The sequence below is a fragment of the Vidua chalybeata genome, chromosome 20 (assembly GCF_026979565.1).
Source record: "Vidua chalybeata isolate OUT-0048 chromosome 20, bVidCha1 merged haplotype, whole genome shotgun sequence".
NCBI lineage: Eukaryota > Metazoa > Chordata > Aves > Passeriformes > Viduidae > Vidua > Vidua chalybeata.
Genome location: NC_071549.1, coordinates 893,987 through 910,190, shown reverse-complemented (window position 1 = coordinate 910,190; position 16,204 = coordinate 893,987). Strand labels below are relative to the sequence as shown.

The 16,204-nt window shown below is 51.3% G+C and overlaps 1 protein-coding gene across 6 annotated transcripts in view; it reads right to left on the bottom strand.

The window, feature by feature from the left end:
* The window catches only part of LOC128798004 (S-adenosyl-L-methionine-dependent tRNA 4-demethylwyosine synthase TYW1-like), a 98,483-nt gene that overhangs the window by 59,805 nt on the left and 22,474 nt on the right, over positions 1-16,204 (bottom strand). For all 6 annotated transcript variants that reach the window (XM_053961096.1, XM_053961101.1, XM_053961098.1 and 3 more), the window contains 2 exons: positions 6,858-6,910; positions 3,648-3,766 (listed from right to left, as the gene is read on the bottom strand). In XM_053961096.1, the coding sequence (XP_053817071.1) occupies positions 3,648-3,766; positions 6,858-6,910 (172 nt within the window). The remainder of the gene's footprint in view (positions 1-3,647; positions 3,767-6,857; positions 6,911-16,204) is intronic.

Here is a 16,204-nt window from a genome sequence, read left to right as displayed (position 1 = left end):
AAATCAGGTCTGCCTGGTGCCTGTGCTGCAGGGAGGTGTCACAGAGCTCCAAACCCACACTTGCTCTAATTGATTAAAAGATTTGGTCACTTGCACATTTCCATTTAGGCAATTAAGCTAAAGAGACACAGCCTCAGTGAGAGCAGGTGGGAGCAGGGATGGAGAGGGACAAACTCCCTTGGAGGACAAGATTATGACTGGGGATGTTGCAGTAATTCAGGTGTGGGGTGTCCCCCTCAGTGTTTTTGATGGAACAGCCTTGCGGGACATCAAACAATCCACCCTGGAGAATCATGGAATATCCTGAGCTGGAAGGACTCCCAGGGATCATCCAGTCCAACCTCTGGCCCTGCACAGACACCCCAACAATCCCTGCCTGGGCATCCCTGGAGCTCCTGGAGCTCTGGCAGCCTCGGGGCCGTGCCCATTCCCTGAGCAGCCTGGGCAGTGCCCAGCACCCTCTGGGGGAAGAACCTTTCCCTGAAATCCAAGCTGACCCTGCCCTGGCCCAGCTTCCAGTCTGCTTTTCCTGCCCCCACAAAAAGCTGCCCCATAACCCTGCATCACCAAGCTCTCTGAAGGGGACAGGCAGGGAGGCATGAGCCAGTGAGGGGGCCCTGGCAGCTGTGACAGCTCCCAAGGGCAAGGGGGACAAGAAGAGCATCCAGTGCAGTGTGAAGGCACATCTCTGACAAAATCCCCCAATTTTCTGAGGATGTTTGGATACTGGCTCCACCTACGAGCTCTAGTGGAGGTGTTCTGCCCACAGCAGCTGGAACTGATGCCTTTTAAGGCCCCAACCCAAACCAGTCTGTGATTCCATGAGTACTGGTTTGGGGCCAAAATGTGTTAGTCAAGACCAGCCAACTTCAGTGATAACCAATTCCCAGGGAAAGCAGCTGAACTGCAGCATTCTTGCTAAAGTGAGGAAGAGAAAATAAACAGACTCCTTGGCCTTTCCTTCAGCCATCCAGGGAGAGCTCGGTGGTTGTGCAGTTGGAAACATTGGCAGAATCTACCAAATGTCAAAATCCTGAAAGAAGAGATCAAGAAGGAAGAATCCCAGCAGCCTTATCTGCAAGGCAGCGTGCAGAGCTGCACGAGGAGCCCAGCACAAAACCAACATGTATGAACAACATTCTGCCAAAAGCAGATCAAAACTGGGATTTCACGTGTCTGCACCAGCACAGATGGCACCTGCTGCTCCGGAGCTGCCTTGTTTATCCTGCCCAGCCATCAGGGCCTGCAGTTCCACTTCAGTCTCACACGCCAGGTGTGGGGGATAAAACAAGAAGCATAGATAGGCCTGACTACAGGGTTTGGGAGCTGGGGTGGCATAGGATCAGTGGGAATTGGGTGTGGCAAGGACAGAGGGAAGATCCCTCTCACAGCCACATGAAGGCTGCAGCAGCCCAGGCATAGGAGCTGGAAAAGTCACCAAAAAGAAACCTTCTTTCAGCAGCAGTTCTGGTTTAAGTCAAGCTTAATGTCCTGGGATGAGCCTCAAACTGAGCCTTACATCTTCCGACTTAAACCTTCCAGTTTCCAGGGGAGGCTGAAGACAGCCAGCTGCATTCCATGTGGGAGAGTCCAACACCTGCCACCCACCTCACCCAGAGCAGGGAAATAAATGAATCAATGCTGAAACCTCTGAGCTCAGTGCCCTGGGAAGCTGTTTCTTGCACTCAGGTTGGAGCCAGCAGGAAAATCAGCACTGTAGCACTCATTGTCATCACTGCTGCTGCTGCTGCCAGATCCCTCTGAAGTGACAGGTGACAGCGACAGGATGATGAATAAGAGACACAGGGAACAGTGCCACCTTCTCTGGGTCTCTACACTAATGGACTGATTTATCAATTATTGATACATCTGTACTATCTCATTTATCAGTTTCTGCACTCTCCAGTTCACATCTGCTGGATTTCCCTGATTCAGCCTATTCCACATCCAGGCTGCTACCAAAAAATCCTGAATGAGGGCATTTGGAAGAGAAATTGGGAAGTGCTCTGTGGAGCAATGCTGGGAACAAAGCCCCTCATCCTGACCATGTTCTTGTTTGCTGTTTAGGATGTACCTTGTGTGTGGGGACAGAGGGACAAGCATAGGCAGGGCAGTGTCCCTCCCAGCACAGTCCCACTGCAGGACTCCATGCACACCACGTGGAAAACAGACACAAGCAGAAGGCTTTCCTTGCCAGGCACTGCCCTGCTCTGAAGCAAAGCAGAAGCTGCACATTAAAGGTGCCATTTGCTGCCTCCTTCCCAGCCAGGAAAGCCCAGGATGAGAAAAGCCCATCCACAGCACCAAGGAACCCTTTGGAACAGACTACCAAATGCAAGCTGCACAGGATGCCCTGTGTCCAGTGCTCACATTTAACATGGGAGACAGCTTCCAAGCACCCTCCAAGTTAGGGCAGTCCTTTAAATGCCCCCATGAAATATCTGCATTACTAAAACCTAAGGAGTATGAAAGACAGAAAGGGGCACTCAGAGGAATTTGGCTGGCTTTGCATGGAAATATTATCAAGAATCCCAGAATGGTTTGGGTGGGAAGGAACCTTCAGGCCCACGTCATTCCACCCCCTGCCATGGCAGGGACACCTTCCACTGGCTCAGGCTGCTCAGAGAATACTCACTGGGATGCTGGACCACCATCCCCCCAGGCTGGGGGATGGAATGGGTGTGACTGGCAGCCTGGGATAAGGTTTAAGTCCCAGAGGAAGTACAGCTCCCATGTGATGATTTAGCAGGGTGGAAAACAAAAGAGCTCAAAGCACAACCTCCCTCTCCTCCCACTCCAGGTGCTCTCACGTCACTGCTGGCATTTCTGCTGAACCTCAGCCTCTCTTCCCAATCCCACCCCGCACTCCCCCAGCCTGGCACACACCTCCCTTGGAAGCCCAGGCAGGAGTGAGTGAGTAGTGCTAGAGAAGCTCTGATCCAGCACAGCTCCTTTCCTTCAGGAATTCACCACAAAGTCAGTTCTCTGAGGAAAGGGGAGACTTTCCTGGCCAATGGGAAGTCATTGAGTTGAAGACAGGTTGTTCTGCCTGGAGAGAAGGAGGCTCAGGGGGGACCTTGTGGCTCTGCACAGCTCCTGACAGGAGGGGACAGCCGAGGGGGTCGGGCTCTGCTCCCAGGGAACAGGGACAGGAGGAGAGGGAACGGCCTCAGGCTGGGCCAGGGGAGGCTCAGGAGGAATTTCCCCATGGAAAGGGTGGACAGGCACTGGAAGGGGCTGCCCAAGGAGGTCTGGAGTTCACATCCCTGGAGGTGCCCAAGGAAGGGCTGGATGTGGCACTCAGCACTATGGGCTATGACAAGGTGGGCATCGGGTACAGTCTGGACTGGGTGATCCTGGATGGCTCTTCCTACCCCCGTGTTTCTGGGATTTATCAGCTGCTGTTTTAGGAAAGCAACAATTACTGAATGATCACTTTTCACTTGTTTGGAGCAGTGGAATTGGTGGGGGTGAAGGTACATTACATATGGAAAATGGTCCCATTTCCAAAGACACTGCCATTGCTCAGCACCTCAGGGGTTCACACAGCACACCCAGCCCACACTCCCCAGAGCACAGCTGGCTCAGGGACAGCTGGCAGTGTCCCACAGAGCCCCCACCCTGGCCAAAGCCCACAGGTGCCTTACCTCCAGCAGAAGACACACTTGTTGGCACAGGCCAGGCTGGGGGTGGCCTCCATGCAGCGGTGGCTCTCAATGCCATAGAAGGTGTGCTTGTAGCAGCCCCCACGGCCCCGCAGCATCGACTGAGGGCAGGAAAACACACAGGGCATGTTAAAAACCCTCATGGGGCCAAACTGAGGGCAGGGGAACAGACACACCCACCAGGAGAGTTAAAAACCCAGCTGGAACCAAACTGAGGACACATACACACAGACACACACAGGAGAGTTAAAAACCCATCTGAAACCAAACTGAGGGCACACATACACACACACACAAGCACACAACAGGACAGTTAAAATTCCCCATCTGGAGCCAAACTGAGGGCAGCTGTGGATCTGCTCCCTTCAGCCACCTCTGACTTCAGTTCCAAGTCCAGCAATGCCCTAAGCAGGGCTGAGGGACACCAGTGCCACCTGCCCCGAGAAACTCCCAGCTCCCTAAAAAACGTGCCTCTTTACATGTGCCCCTGCAGCCAGACTGCATTTAGGATGTCAAACTCATCCCTGTGTTAGAGGAGAAAGAACTTTAAGCTGCTCAGCCCCTGCTCTGGCAAACCCCAGCACAACAATGTGCTCTCCTGCAGCTTTTCAGCCTCAGCCCATGAAGAGCAGGTGAAGCCTCTTGAGCTGCAGGAAGTGTTCCTGGAAAAGCTCACTCAGGAGCAACAAGGATCCATTTCAAGGCTGTCCTACTGAACACTCCATTCTTTTCATTTATCTGGCAGAGTATTTCTTGCAGCAGTAAATTAAATAAATGCCCTGACCTTATAAACCTTCATTCAGAGCCGGCAGTGGCTCCAGCAGGAGGCTGCACTTCCCTTCCCTGTACAGCCACAGAAGCTTTCCCAACAGGATTCAACTCCTATTTATCATGCAGGCTGCTTGCAGAAAAGGCTCTCTTTCATTAGCTCAGTTAAATAATAATAAATGAGAAAGAAACTTTACTACTCTCAAGAGAAAACTTGAAATAAAACACAGCAGCTTTCAATCTGCCTTCCTCTTCCTGGAGAGTCCTGGTGATCCAACAGAAAGGAGCAGCAGGGAAAAATCTACAGCTAATCCCTAACTGGCTGTACAGGTGGAAGATTAAATGACATAGAAAATGCTGTTGATTCTATCCATTCTTCAAATGAGAGAGACTTCAGGAGATTCACAAATTCAGGAGAGCAAGTTATATTTGGCTTTTCCTAAGGCAAATAGTCTCTTCCTAAAACATACAGGGTTTCTGTTTTTTTCTGGAATTTGACAGAACCCAATCTTTTCCATCTGAGATACCTCTATGAAACTCCACTTAAGAGTGATCCTGCCAGCCCTGCTCCTGCTTTCCTCTGATACAAATCTCCACAAAGGCTCCTGAAGGCTCTCACACACTGGTGTGAACTTGAGGCAAAGCCACTGCCTGGAACCAATTTCAGCTCAATTTATTAGAAGACTTTACATTCAATTCCTGCTTAAGCTAAAAATAGTGTGAGCCCATCTAAGCACACAGAGCTGCTATTTATTTTGTGAAATGGCTTTACAGTGCTGCATTAAAGTCTGGGTCTTTCATAAAAATAGGTTCTCTGCCTTTCTCAGTCAAAGCATGGAAGTTTGGCAAGTTTTTCTTTAAACGTTTTGTGGTCATGTCTGCCACTAACAACAACAGCAGAGGGAAATGGGTGTAAGAGTGACCAGCAGAGTAGCAGTGGGATCAGTGCATCCCACACACTCCTGACAGCTCAGGGTGGGCTCTCTATGCTGCTCAGGAGAACAAGGCTCTTGATGAAACAGTTCATTGACACCAGGCACTACAATGAAAACTCTCTGCAGCCACCCTGGGATGGCGTCCTAAGGGCTCTTCAAAAATAAACAAAGTTAATCATGCAGCAAAGGAGAGCTCAGACAGCCAGGACTGATCACTGCCACAGCACAGGAATTACAGACGTGCTGGCATCTTAATAGGGTGCTGACTCCAGAGGTTCCCATCCAGGGATGCTCAAGGGTACAGGATGTCACAACATGGTGGGTGAAGGGGCTGGAGCCCCAGGAGCAGCTGAGGGAGCTGGAAAGGGGCTCAGCCTGGAGAAAAGGAGGCTCAGGGGGGACCTTGTGGCTCTGCACAGCTCCTGACAGGAGGGGACAGCCGGGGGTGTCGGGCTCTGCTGCCAGGGAACAGGGACAGGAGGAGAGGGAACGGCCTCAGGCTGGGCCAGGGGAGGATCAGGGTGGATTTTGGGGAAATTCCTTCCTGGAATTTGTTGTCCAGCCCTGGCACAGCTGTCCAGGGCAACGGTGGAGACCCTACCCCTGGAGGGGTTTAAGAGCCCTGTGGATGTGGCACTTGGGGACATGGGGCAGTGGTGGCCTTGGCAGTGCTGGGGGAATGGTTGGACTCGATGATCTGAGGGCATTTCCATCCTTAATGATTCTCGGATGAACACTGCTCCCCAAATATAGAACACTAGAGACCTGTGAGCTCCAGAGGGACATGCCAAGGATAGCTGAAACCACACCCACCCTGAAGGGGCTGCAGTTTATTCTCCAGGGCTCTGTGCCTCTGCTGGGAATATTTTTAAGTCTGGAAACTGCTTGAAAAGCTACTGAGTTCCAGCTCCTCCAGGAGCCACGTGCAGGGCTGGGAGGAGGCTCTGGCACACAGGTGCACTCATACCCACAGGTGCTGTACCCAGCCACATCCACACACCCCACAGAGCAGGGAAATCATTAGCAACAGTGAAATCATTAACACCTTCCCGTGGAAATCTGATCTGATAAATGCTGAGAACCGGGGGAGCCCTGACTGTCACAACCCAGCCCCAGCACAGGGGGTTCAAACAGCCTCAGGTGTGGCAATGGCTGTGGCATCCCTGTTCCACAACCTCACACCAGGGATACAACCTTCCCACTCTCCCCTCACGTGGATTTCAGTGGGCAGAAGATGTTTTAGCAGACAGCAGAACAACAGGAAAAACCAGAAAAGGATGTTCCCAGCTCTGTGCCACAACTCTATTCTCACTCTTTGCAGAGGGATTTTAATAGCTGGAAATGCAAGGTTATAGCTTGAAAGATGGAATTTGGGTTTGTGCAAATCATAGCACATTTTAAAATGATATTTCATCAGGAAATTGGAATACCTGAGCAAGTCTCTAGCATTGTTTTTATTTATGAAATGAGAAAAGGAAACAGAATGTACCTTTGTCCATCGGCAGAGCTTCACCCCAGAATGGCTCCCAATGAGTTTATAACCTGAAAACAAAGCACAAATCATCAAACAATTGAGTTTAGCCTGCAAGAATTGACACACAAAATATACCAAGTGGTACCCAGCGTGATTGACACCATGGACTCAATGCTGCTCTTCCCCACTGGCCCCAAGGTGACACCACCAGCAAGGGCAGTGCCCAAGGACCTCAGCCAACTGCAAATGGTTTCTTTTAGTGGGACATGGATTGATATTGTTGAGTCTGGTTTGAACCAGGGTGCCCAGGGGACTCCTGCATGGACAGGATGGCAGAGCCTGGCTAGCCCAGGGACAGCTCACAGACCCAGAGCAGGAGGAGGGTGTCCCTGGCCCCCTGACCCCAGAACAGCTCCCAACCAGCACCCAGGATCCCTGTCCCAGCCTGCAGGACAGGAGCTGATCCCCTGTGCAGCTGGGAGGGCACAGGAGGGCAACACAACCAGGGCTCAGCCTGAACCCCACCCGAGCTTCACCAGTGCCATGGAGGGAGCTACTCCTCCACACCCAAAGGACAGCTGAGCTCAGATCAGCTCCTCAGTCCCCAGCCAAGATCAACACAATTCTATTCCAATGGGTCCTGGAGGATTAATTGCACAATGTTCGTTAAGCACTAAGTGTTATTATTACCCAAACTGCCTGAGTAGGGTTATATTCCTCTTTGACAAATGTGCTTAGAGGCCAATATGTCTGAAGGATTCAAAATCCCTTCAAAATCAGCATAAAAATAAGAGGGATTTGAGACACCTCGCTGTGTCCCTCACAGTGCGTTCACACATCACTGGCCTGGCTGTCCCCAAACTCAGCACCTCTCAGCTGCCTACTGCACCTTCCTGCTGCTCTTTTTAACACTTTCAAGGTAAGGAAAAATAGCACATTTTAGCTATCAAGTCTTCTTCCTGCCAACCAGCACAAACTTAACAGGGAAAAAGCCTTCACCTCAGCAAACTGGCCTTCAGCTCCTCCACAGCAGCAGCATAACTGCCCTGCCCTGCTCGTCTGTCCCTGAGCTGCTCTGGCACAGCAAGGTCCCAAAGCAAGGAGAGAGCAACTGCATCCCAAAGTCCCCCACACCTGCAAGGACACCGAGCCAGCCAGGAATTGCAGGAGCAGCAGATGCCACACCAGCTGCAGCAGGCAGAAATTAAACTGTGTGCACAACAGACAGGGCTAACAGGGAGCCAAACAGTGCTCTGCTCCTGCCACTCAAACCCAGCAGGGACCTGCCCAGGCTCCTCTGCCCACTCCACCTGATGGTGTTTGATCCATCTCCTCACACTGGAATATACAGGCAGAAGGCTGGAGAGGGACAAGGGATAGAGGGACAGGACACAGGGAATGGCTCCCACTGCCAGAGGGCAGGGATGGATGGGATATTGGGAAGGAATTGTTCCCTGCCAGGGTGGGCAGGCCCTGGCACAGGGTGCCCAGAGCAGCTGTGGCTGCCCCTGGATCCCTGGCAGTGCCTAAGGCCAGGCTGGACAGGGCTTGGAGCAGCCTGGGACAGTGGGAGGTGTCCCTGCCCTGTTCCCTGAAGGTCCCCTCCAGCCCAAACTGTTCTGGGATTCTGTGACAGCCCTTCTAAGACAGTCCCCAAAGCCACATGCAGTCCTGGAGACACCTTTACTTCAGACTGGCTCAGAGGATGCTGGTGCAGTTCCAGGGGCACAGCCACACACACAGCTGCACGTGGCTGGAACCCAACACCTCCCTGCCCTGGCTCTGTCCTGCCTCTTTCTGCAGCTTTTCTCTGCAAACAGCTTGTCCAGCAGGGTCTAATCTCAGCTGAGACCTCCCTGCTAAAATGTGTGTCCTTACAGGATTTGTGGATGAGAGCTGAAAGGTGCTACACTCCTCCCCCCTCTAATACAGCAGTCCAAGGCACACTCTGCTGCTGTCACCCAGCACAGTCCAAGTCTTATTTTTCCCATTTCTCCAAATCCAGCACCAGCAGTCATATAAGATTATTCTCTCGCAGATCACTTGTCAGTAACAGCAACATGGCTGCTTTCAAATGGGTTTTGCAGAAAAATTACATTGGAAATAGGACATGCCCACCCAGATCTGCTACTGAGCTGTTTGAGGGAAGAAAGGAAGCAGCTGAACTGAGCAAGGTGCCAAGCTCCAGAGCTCCAGCATTTTCTCTTAGGTTCCTTAAATCAACTTCTACCATGTGGAGCACCCACAGCTTCCTTTAAAGGCCGAGAAAATTGTACATGTTCAACATCAAAACAGTCTTACAAACACCAGCCAGCTTTGGGGATGAGAGGGGGGTTACTCATCTCTGTCACTGCCAGGAGTCCCAGCTGTGGTGACAGGAGGGAGCAGCAGAGAACTGCTAAAGCCACAGAACTGGGGTCCTGCACTGTGTGGGGAACTCGCAGAAGGTGTGGTCACCCAGCACTAGGTGCTGGCCATGCCAAGCTTCTGACACTTGGGAATGAGAGAAAGTACCAGAGACCAAGGCTGGACACTTGTTCCACCCCTGCTGCCAGTGAGCAGAGACTCTACAACACTGCAAAGCTGTTCTTCAGCACTGGCTGCACTGCTGGGAAGGAGGCAGCAGGGCAGTCTGGGCCAAAAGAGAGGACAAAAGGTTAAGCAAGAAACTGGGAGTGTCCTAAAATCACAGAACTGTTCTGGCTGGGAAACCCCCCTGAGATCATCGAGCCCAAGCGTTCCCCCCACTGAGCCTTGTGCCACGCTCACAGGGCTCTTAAACCCCTCCTGGGATGGGGACTCCACCCCTGCCCTGGGCAGCTGTGCCAGGGCTGGACAGCCCTTTCAGTAAGAAATTTCCCCAAAATCCACCCTGAGCCTGCCCTGGCCCAGCCTGAGGCCGTTCCCTCTCCTCCTGTCCCTGTTCCCTGGCAGCAGAGCCCGACCCCCCCGGCTGTCCCCTCCTGTCAGGAGCTGTGCAGAGCCACAAGGTCCCCCCTGAGCCTCCTTTTCTCCAGGCTGAGCCCCTTTCCAGCTGCCTCAGCTGCTCCTGGGGCTCCAGCCCCTTCCCAGCTCTGTTCCCTGCCCTGGAAACGCTCCAGCCCCTCAATGTCCTCTCTGCAATGAGGGCCCAAATCTGACTCCAGGACTGGGGTGTGACCTCAGCAGTGCCAGCACATGGGGACAGCACATCCTTACTGCAAAGCTGTCGGAACTTAAGGTGTCTCTCAGACACTCTTAGATGTTCTGGGCCCAGGGCAGAAGCTTCTGAGACTTTGGTAGGCGGCTAGGAACCCCTGTGGTCTTGAGTCTGACCCATGGAACAATTTACTAACCTTGCAGGAAGAACAAGAAATCACAAAAGTTTAGATATTATAATAGAAGTAGTCACAAAGTGAAAGGTAGGATTTTTGAGTGCTGTACAGGGGGGTTTTAGGCCTTGTACAGAGGGGTCTGAGTTTTGTACATGGGGGTCAGAGGTTCTAAGATGGAGGGATTTGGGCGTGCCCTGTCCTCCTTCTTTCTTCTTCCTATTCCCCATGTTCTTGGTGGTGTTGGCACTCACAGATTGGTTTAGAGTAGAAAGTCACTGCTCAACATAGGTAATAGGCATTGGAGAAAAACTATAAACACCTAATACGTAATGTGTGATATAAAAGATGGCACCAGCCCCTCGAGAGACAGAGACAGGGACAGAGACAGAGACAGGGACAGAGACAGAGACAGAGAAGAAGACGAAGAGAAACGCAGAGAGAGACGCAGAGGGAGAAGAAATCAGGGATAATGTCAGGGAGTCTGTGTGCCTTGAGATAACATGCAATAAACTGCCTTGAGACCAGATGACTGAAGACTACTGAGTCTTTCTTTGAAGGCACGGGTTAGAGGAGAGACTTTACCACCACCCAGAGTCACCCCAATCTAGGGGAAGGCTCCGGCACAAAGCTTCACATTAAACATGTGAAAAACTGTCATCAAAGCCAGCCTGAGGGTCTCCAGCCCTGTTCCCACACTGCAGCTCCTGCTGAGCCTCCCTTCTGGAAGCTCAGGCTAGCTCCACTCTTCCATCAGCTTTGCCACAATGTCCCTGTGGCTCTGCCAAGGCCAACAGCGCTTGAATCCATCCTCCTGATGGCCCCAAGTCTGGAGCTATGGGTGCCAGGGCTCCCTATGAACACATTCCCCCCTTGCTCTGAAGGGCTGTGACTCTTGACCAATAACTCTAAGTGGATATTTGGATACAGCACCTTCCAAACAATCCAGTGTTTGATGGACCTGCTGTTCCCTACCCCTGTGTACCTTCAGATACTACAGCTGAACAAACCAATCCATTTATTATTTCCATAGTCTAATATGCAAAGGATCCCTTCAATTATGAGCAGGCTCACAGTAATCAGCTCAGCTCCCAACTAAAGGACAAGAACATCTCATCTGAAGGTTGGGTATGAGTTGATCTTGCTCTAGATGATAAATTTTAGATGATCTAGAAGCTTGCCAAATTTCACTGAAATTAAGTGTCACTTTCATAGACGTGAATTAAGCTTTTAAACAACCTTTGGGGTGAAATGAGTGTTATCAGGCAGTAACACCAGGCTGAGGAACATGTGGTGATTGCTCACCCTGACAGGCCAACTGGAGTTTAATAGAGCACAGAGGGACTGGAGAGACGGTCAGAGTCAGCTCCTGATTGCTCCAGAGGCTGGGGCAGGACTGTGCTCAGCTCTCTGGAACCACATTGCAGCATTTCCACTCCATCCTGGAAATAAGAGCTTAAAAGTCCTTTCTCTGAAACTCAAGTCCTGGAGGGATCCAACTGAGCTCTCAGCACTGAGCCAGGACAGTGCTGTCTGTATTCCTAGGGCACATTCCAGTATCCAGGTGCTCTGGATGTGATTTGCCAGTTTACCAATGCCAGACACACATCCAATCTTTCCAAGCTCCTGGACATGGATGAATTATGTCCACAACTGAGCAATTCTGTTATTTTTGAGAGCAGAGCAGGTCAGCTGAATTTCTACAAGCACAAGTGTCCCAATCAGGAGCCGTGTCACACCCCCTGCACTCTCTGAACAACCCTGAGAGCTGTGCTGAGCAGCCTTCAGGGACTGCAGACTATCCCCGGGTGGCAAAATGTCCAGAACAAAACCCACCGACATTGAATCCCTGAGGTTAGAAAAGACCTCCAAGCCCATCCATTCCAAGCTGTGCCAAATCCCCACCCTGTCCCCAGCCCAGAGCACCAAGTGCCACGTCCAGCCCTTCCTTGGACTTCTCTGACGATGGGGACTCCAAACCTCCCCAGGCAGGCCTGCCAAGGCCTGAGCACCCTTTCCAGGGAGAAATTCCTGCTGATGTCCACCCTGAGCCTCCCCTGGCCCAGCCTGAGGCCGTTCCCTCTCCTCCTGTCCCTGTTCCCTGGCAGCAGAGCCCGACACCCCCGGCTGTCCCCTCCTGTCAGGAGCTGTGCAGAGCCACAAGGTCCCCCCTGAGCCTCCTTTTCTCCAGGCTGAGCCCCTTCCCAGCTGCCTCAGCTGCTCCTGGGGCTCCAGCCCCTTCCCAGCTCCATTCCCTGCCCTGGACACACTCCAGCCCCTCAGGGTCTGCATTGTCCTGAGGGGCCCAGGGCTGCCCCCAGCACTGGAGGTGCCCCAGCACAGGGGACAATCCCTGCCTGGTTGACACCTCCCAGTTCAGATCTCTGCATCACCAGAAGTTTACTTTTACCTAAAATCCCAAAGCAAAAGATTCAATACTGAAAGAAAGAAGGAAACCTGGTTGAAAAAGCTCCGAAAAACACAAGGAAAAGATCAAGCCATCCTTCTCTAGGAGTGCAGGCTCTGTGTCTAGATTGCAAGGCAAGATGTATTCAATTGCCATCTGTTAGAGGTGTGGCAGTTGTCTTCTCTTAAATGGGCACTTTTCCTTCTCTCTTCCACAACCAGTCCTCTCTCAGAGGAGACATCTGCTGTTAATGGGCTACTGAATGTCACTGCATGACTGATAAGAACTGTAACATCCCATTGGGAGATGCTCCGCCCAGAGGGAGGAGCCAAGCATTCCTACTTGGATATAATCTGGAGTTTCTGGAACACCAGCATGGCTTTTCCTGCACTGCATTTCCCAGAGGAACAGCTGCCTCTTCAGAGGAAGACTGCACCCTTTTCTACAAGATCACTGCTCCAACAGAACCACACCTGATGCTCCAGGAGGGCTGCAGCCTCAATTCCAATTGGACTGCTGCCAACACCCTGTCCAACAGGGAGTCAGGTTGTGTTCTGACCCTGTCAGTGTTGTTTTAGTTCACTGCATTGTTTATTTTATTTTTTTTTTCTTCCCTAATAAAGAACTGCTATTCCTGCTGCCATATTTTTGCCTGAGAGCCCCGCTTAATTTCAAATTTATAACAATTCAGAGGGAGGGGGTCTACATTTTTTTTTTTCCATTTCAGGGGAGGCTCCCGCCTTCCTTAGCAGACACCCGTCTTTCCAAACCATGGACACTCTGGGAGCTGAGAAAGCCACTCTGAGGCCTCACTGTGCCTCCAAACGCTGCTGGCTGTCACAGGACTGCCCTGAGAGCAGCAAAGTGCAGCTGCCACTGCTGCGTGGAGCTATCCAGCACTCTCCTGCAATAAAACCACTGCTTTGAGGCAGGGTTTATCTGCTAGAGCTGCAGCTCAGGGCAGTCTCATACTAGCAGAAGTTTTACAGGGGAAAAAAAATCCCAATTTCCTGTGCTTCTGAAGGACTGCAGTTTAACAGGGCCAGAGCTGAAGGTCAGTGACAGCAGGATCCATCCCCACCACCTGTAAGGACCATTTTCCACATTGAAACACAACTGCTGTGCTTGAGTCACCACCCAAAGAATACTTGAATAATAACAGCAAGAATAATAACAATAACAAGAAGAAATGCCCCTAGTGAGGCACCTGTTCAGATTATATCAGTATTTTATACAAATCTAGAAAGAAGGAGACGCTGGGAAGTGGAATTCTTCAGATTGCCCAAGCATCACAAGAGACACCTCCAGGTTCATTCCTAGAACTGCTCAACGTTAAAGAAATTCTTACCATGTCCACCAAGACCTATTTTGGATTGTCTCTTTGAAAAAATGCTCTTAAAAAATCCAAAAGGCTCATGATTTGGGAAGGATTGCTCCCATGAGCTGAAAGCAGGAGTGGGACAGAAGCAGGAATCACAGGACTGTTCCCTTGTTAGCACAAACCCCTTCCCTCCCAAAGGGGTGGGAGGTTTGGCCTCCCAGCTGCCTCAGATCCCTGTCACTGTACACAACACGAACCTCTTGAACGCTTTCAAGACACAGTAAAAGCCCCCTGGGGGCAGTGAAAGGGATTCAGCTGCTGCACAGACAGCCCAAAGCCAACCTAGAGCCAGGGAAATGGGACTGGCACAGTTCAGGGGTGGGAATGCCAGGAGCTACCACAAATTCCAGCCTCCACAGCTGATCATAAGAGACCTCCAGGATTCTCAAAACCTGGCGTTTCCCTTTGATGTCTCTTTTAATCCAAGAGCACCTTTCCCTCTGAAGCACAGGAATATAAAACCTCCCACAGCCAAAGGCACCATTTCCTGTCCAATGATGCCTTTGCCAGAAACAGCCTCGGAGACCACTGACACTCCCACCTGTATCAACATCAGAGAAAACGCAGCAGAGCCATCTGTATCTGGCCCATTTGTCCAAAAGCACCGCCAAGGCAGAGCATTCCCAGAAAGGGATCGTGGACTGGTTTGGGTTGGAAGGGACCTCCAAGAGCAATCAATCCAAGTGGTGATTCAGCCATTCCCATGGGAATGGCTCCCCACTGCCAGAGGGCAGGGATGGATGGGATATTGGGAAGGAATTGCTCCCTGGGAGGGTGGGCAGGCCCTGGCACATGGTGCCCAGAGCAGCTGTGGCTGCCCCTGCATCCCTGGCAGTGCCCAAGGCCAGGCTGGACACTGGGACTTGGAGCAGCCTGGGGCAGTGGAAGGTGTCCCTGCCATGGCAAGGGTGGGATGGGATGAGCTTTAAGGTCCTTTCCAACCCAAACCAGTCTGGGATTCTGCAATTCTTTGTTCACAGAAAAACTCAAGAAATCTGCAAGCACTTGGCATTTTTAAGAGCTGTACCTCAGGGTCAGCTTTGGCTGAAGTCTGGAATGGGAGGTTCCACATGCACAAGTCTCCTCCTGAAGCACCCAGAACACACTCAAAAGGTAACAGACAGAACTACTGACTGCTATGAGCTGCATCTCTTTTCTGTTCTGTTTTCCTGAGACACTTTTCAGTCATTCAGGGCACATTCCTTTCTCCACATTTCCATTTTCCCGAACTGTCCCCTTGTGTGGGGCAAGTGTCACATTACAAAGAAAGGACAGCAAATTTTATCCTTGCCTGAACATATCCTGTACTTTGTTCCAGCTTAGACTTAATTTCAAAGCCCAATACTCTCCAAAGCCCTGCCAAAACCTAAAACAAATCAAAAAAGGACGCACTTCAAATATAAGTGTGTTTATTTTTATTTTCCTCTTTGTTATCATGGGGTTATTCCACCAGCTCTGGTAACACATGAGAGAAGAATCAGACGCCTAAACGTGATTTATCCATCTCCTCTGCTCCTGCTCAGGTGCTGCAGCTGTGCCAGCACATCAGAATTGCAGTCAGCTCTCCACCAGCTCCTGGCAGCTCTCACACAGTGGGGCTTAAGCATCTTCTGCTGCCTGGACTCCTTCCTTTTACCTGTGTGTTTGCCCTTTATTTACTGACATTTCCGAAAGAATTGATCTCTGTGCCTGGGTATGGTCACTGTATTTATTCTGCTCACCACGAGTAATTTGTTAGCTAGCAAAGTAATTTTTATTCTGCCCACAGCCGGTATTTGATTTCTGTGGCACATTCTGGGGACTGCACCAGTGTCACAAATCCCAGAGCCAGCTGTGGGCTGCTAGTGCCACCTGGAGTTAAACAGCTCCTCCCAAAGCCTGCCAGGTCCCAAACTGGAGCACAGAGCCTGCAAAGCACCCAGCCAGCAGCACAGGACATTTCAGAGGCTCAGCACAAAGAGCCAGGCTGAACTGGGCCCAAGAGCTGCAGGAACTGGGAGCCTCGGCCCAAGAAGGGCCAGCAAAAGCCACCAAAGCTTTTAAAAACCTCAACTCCAGGTTGGTAAGCACTTGAAAAGCCCAGTCTTCAGTATTTTTCTGAAGTCAGCCTCTTGCCTGCCTTTCCCCACTAAAAGCCACAGGCACACAGCTTTAGCTGCAGCACAAAGTCAGAGCACAACAGTTTAAGTGGCTGCTGAAGCCCAGACTATTTCTTAATGCACCACTTGTCTTTGGAGACAAGTAAAATAGAGGTGTCCTGGGC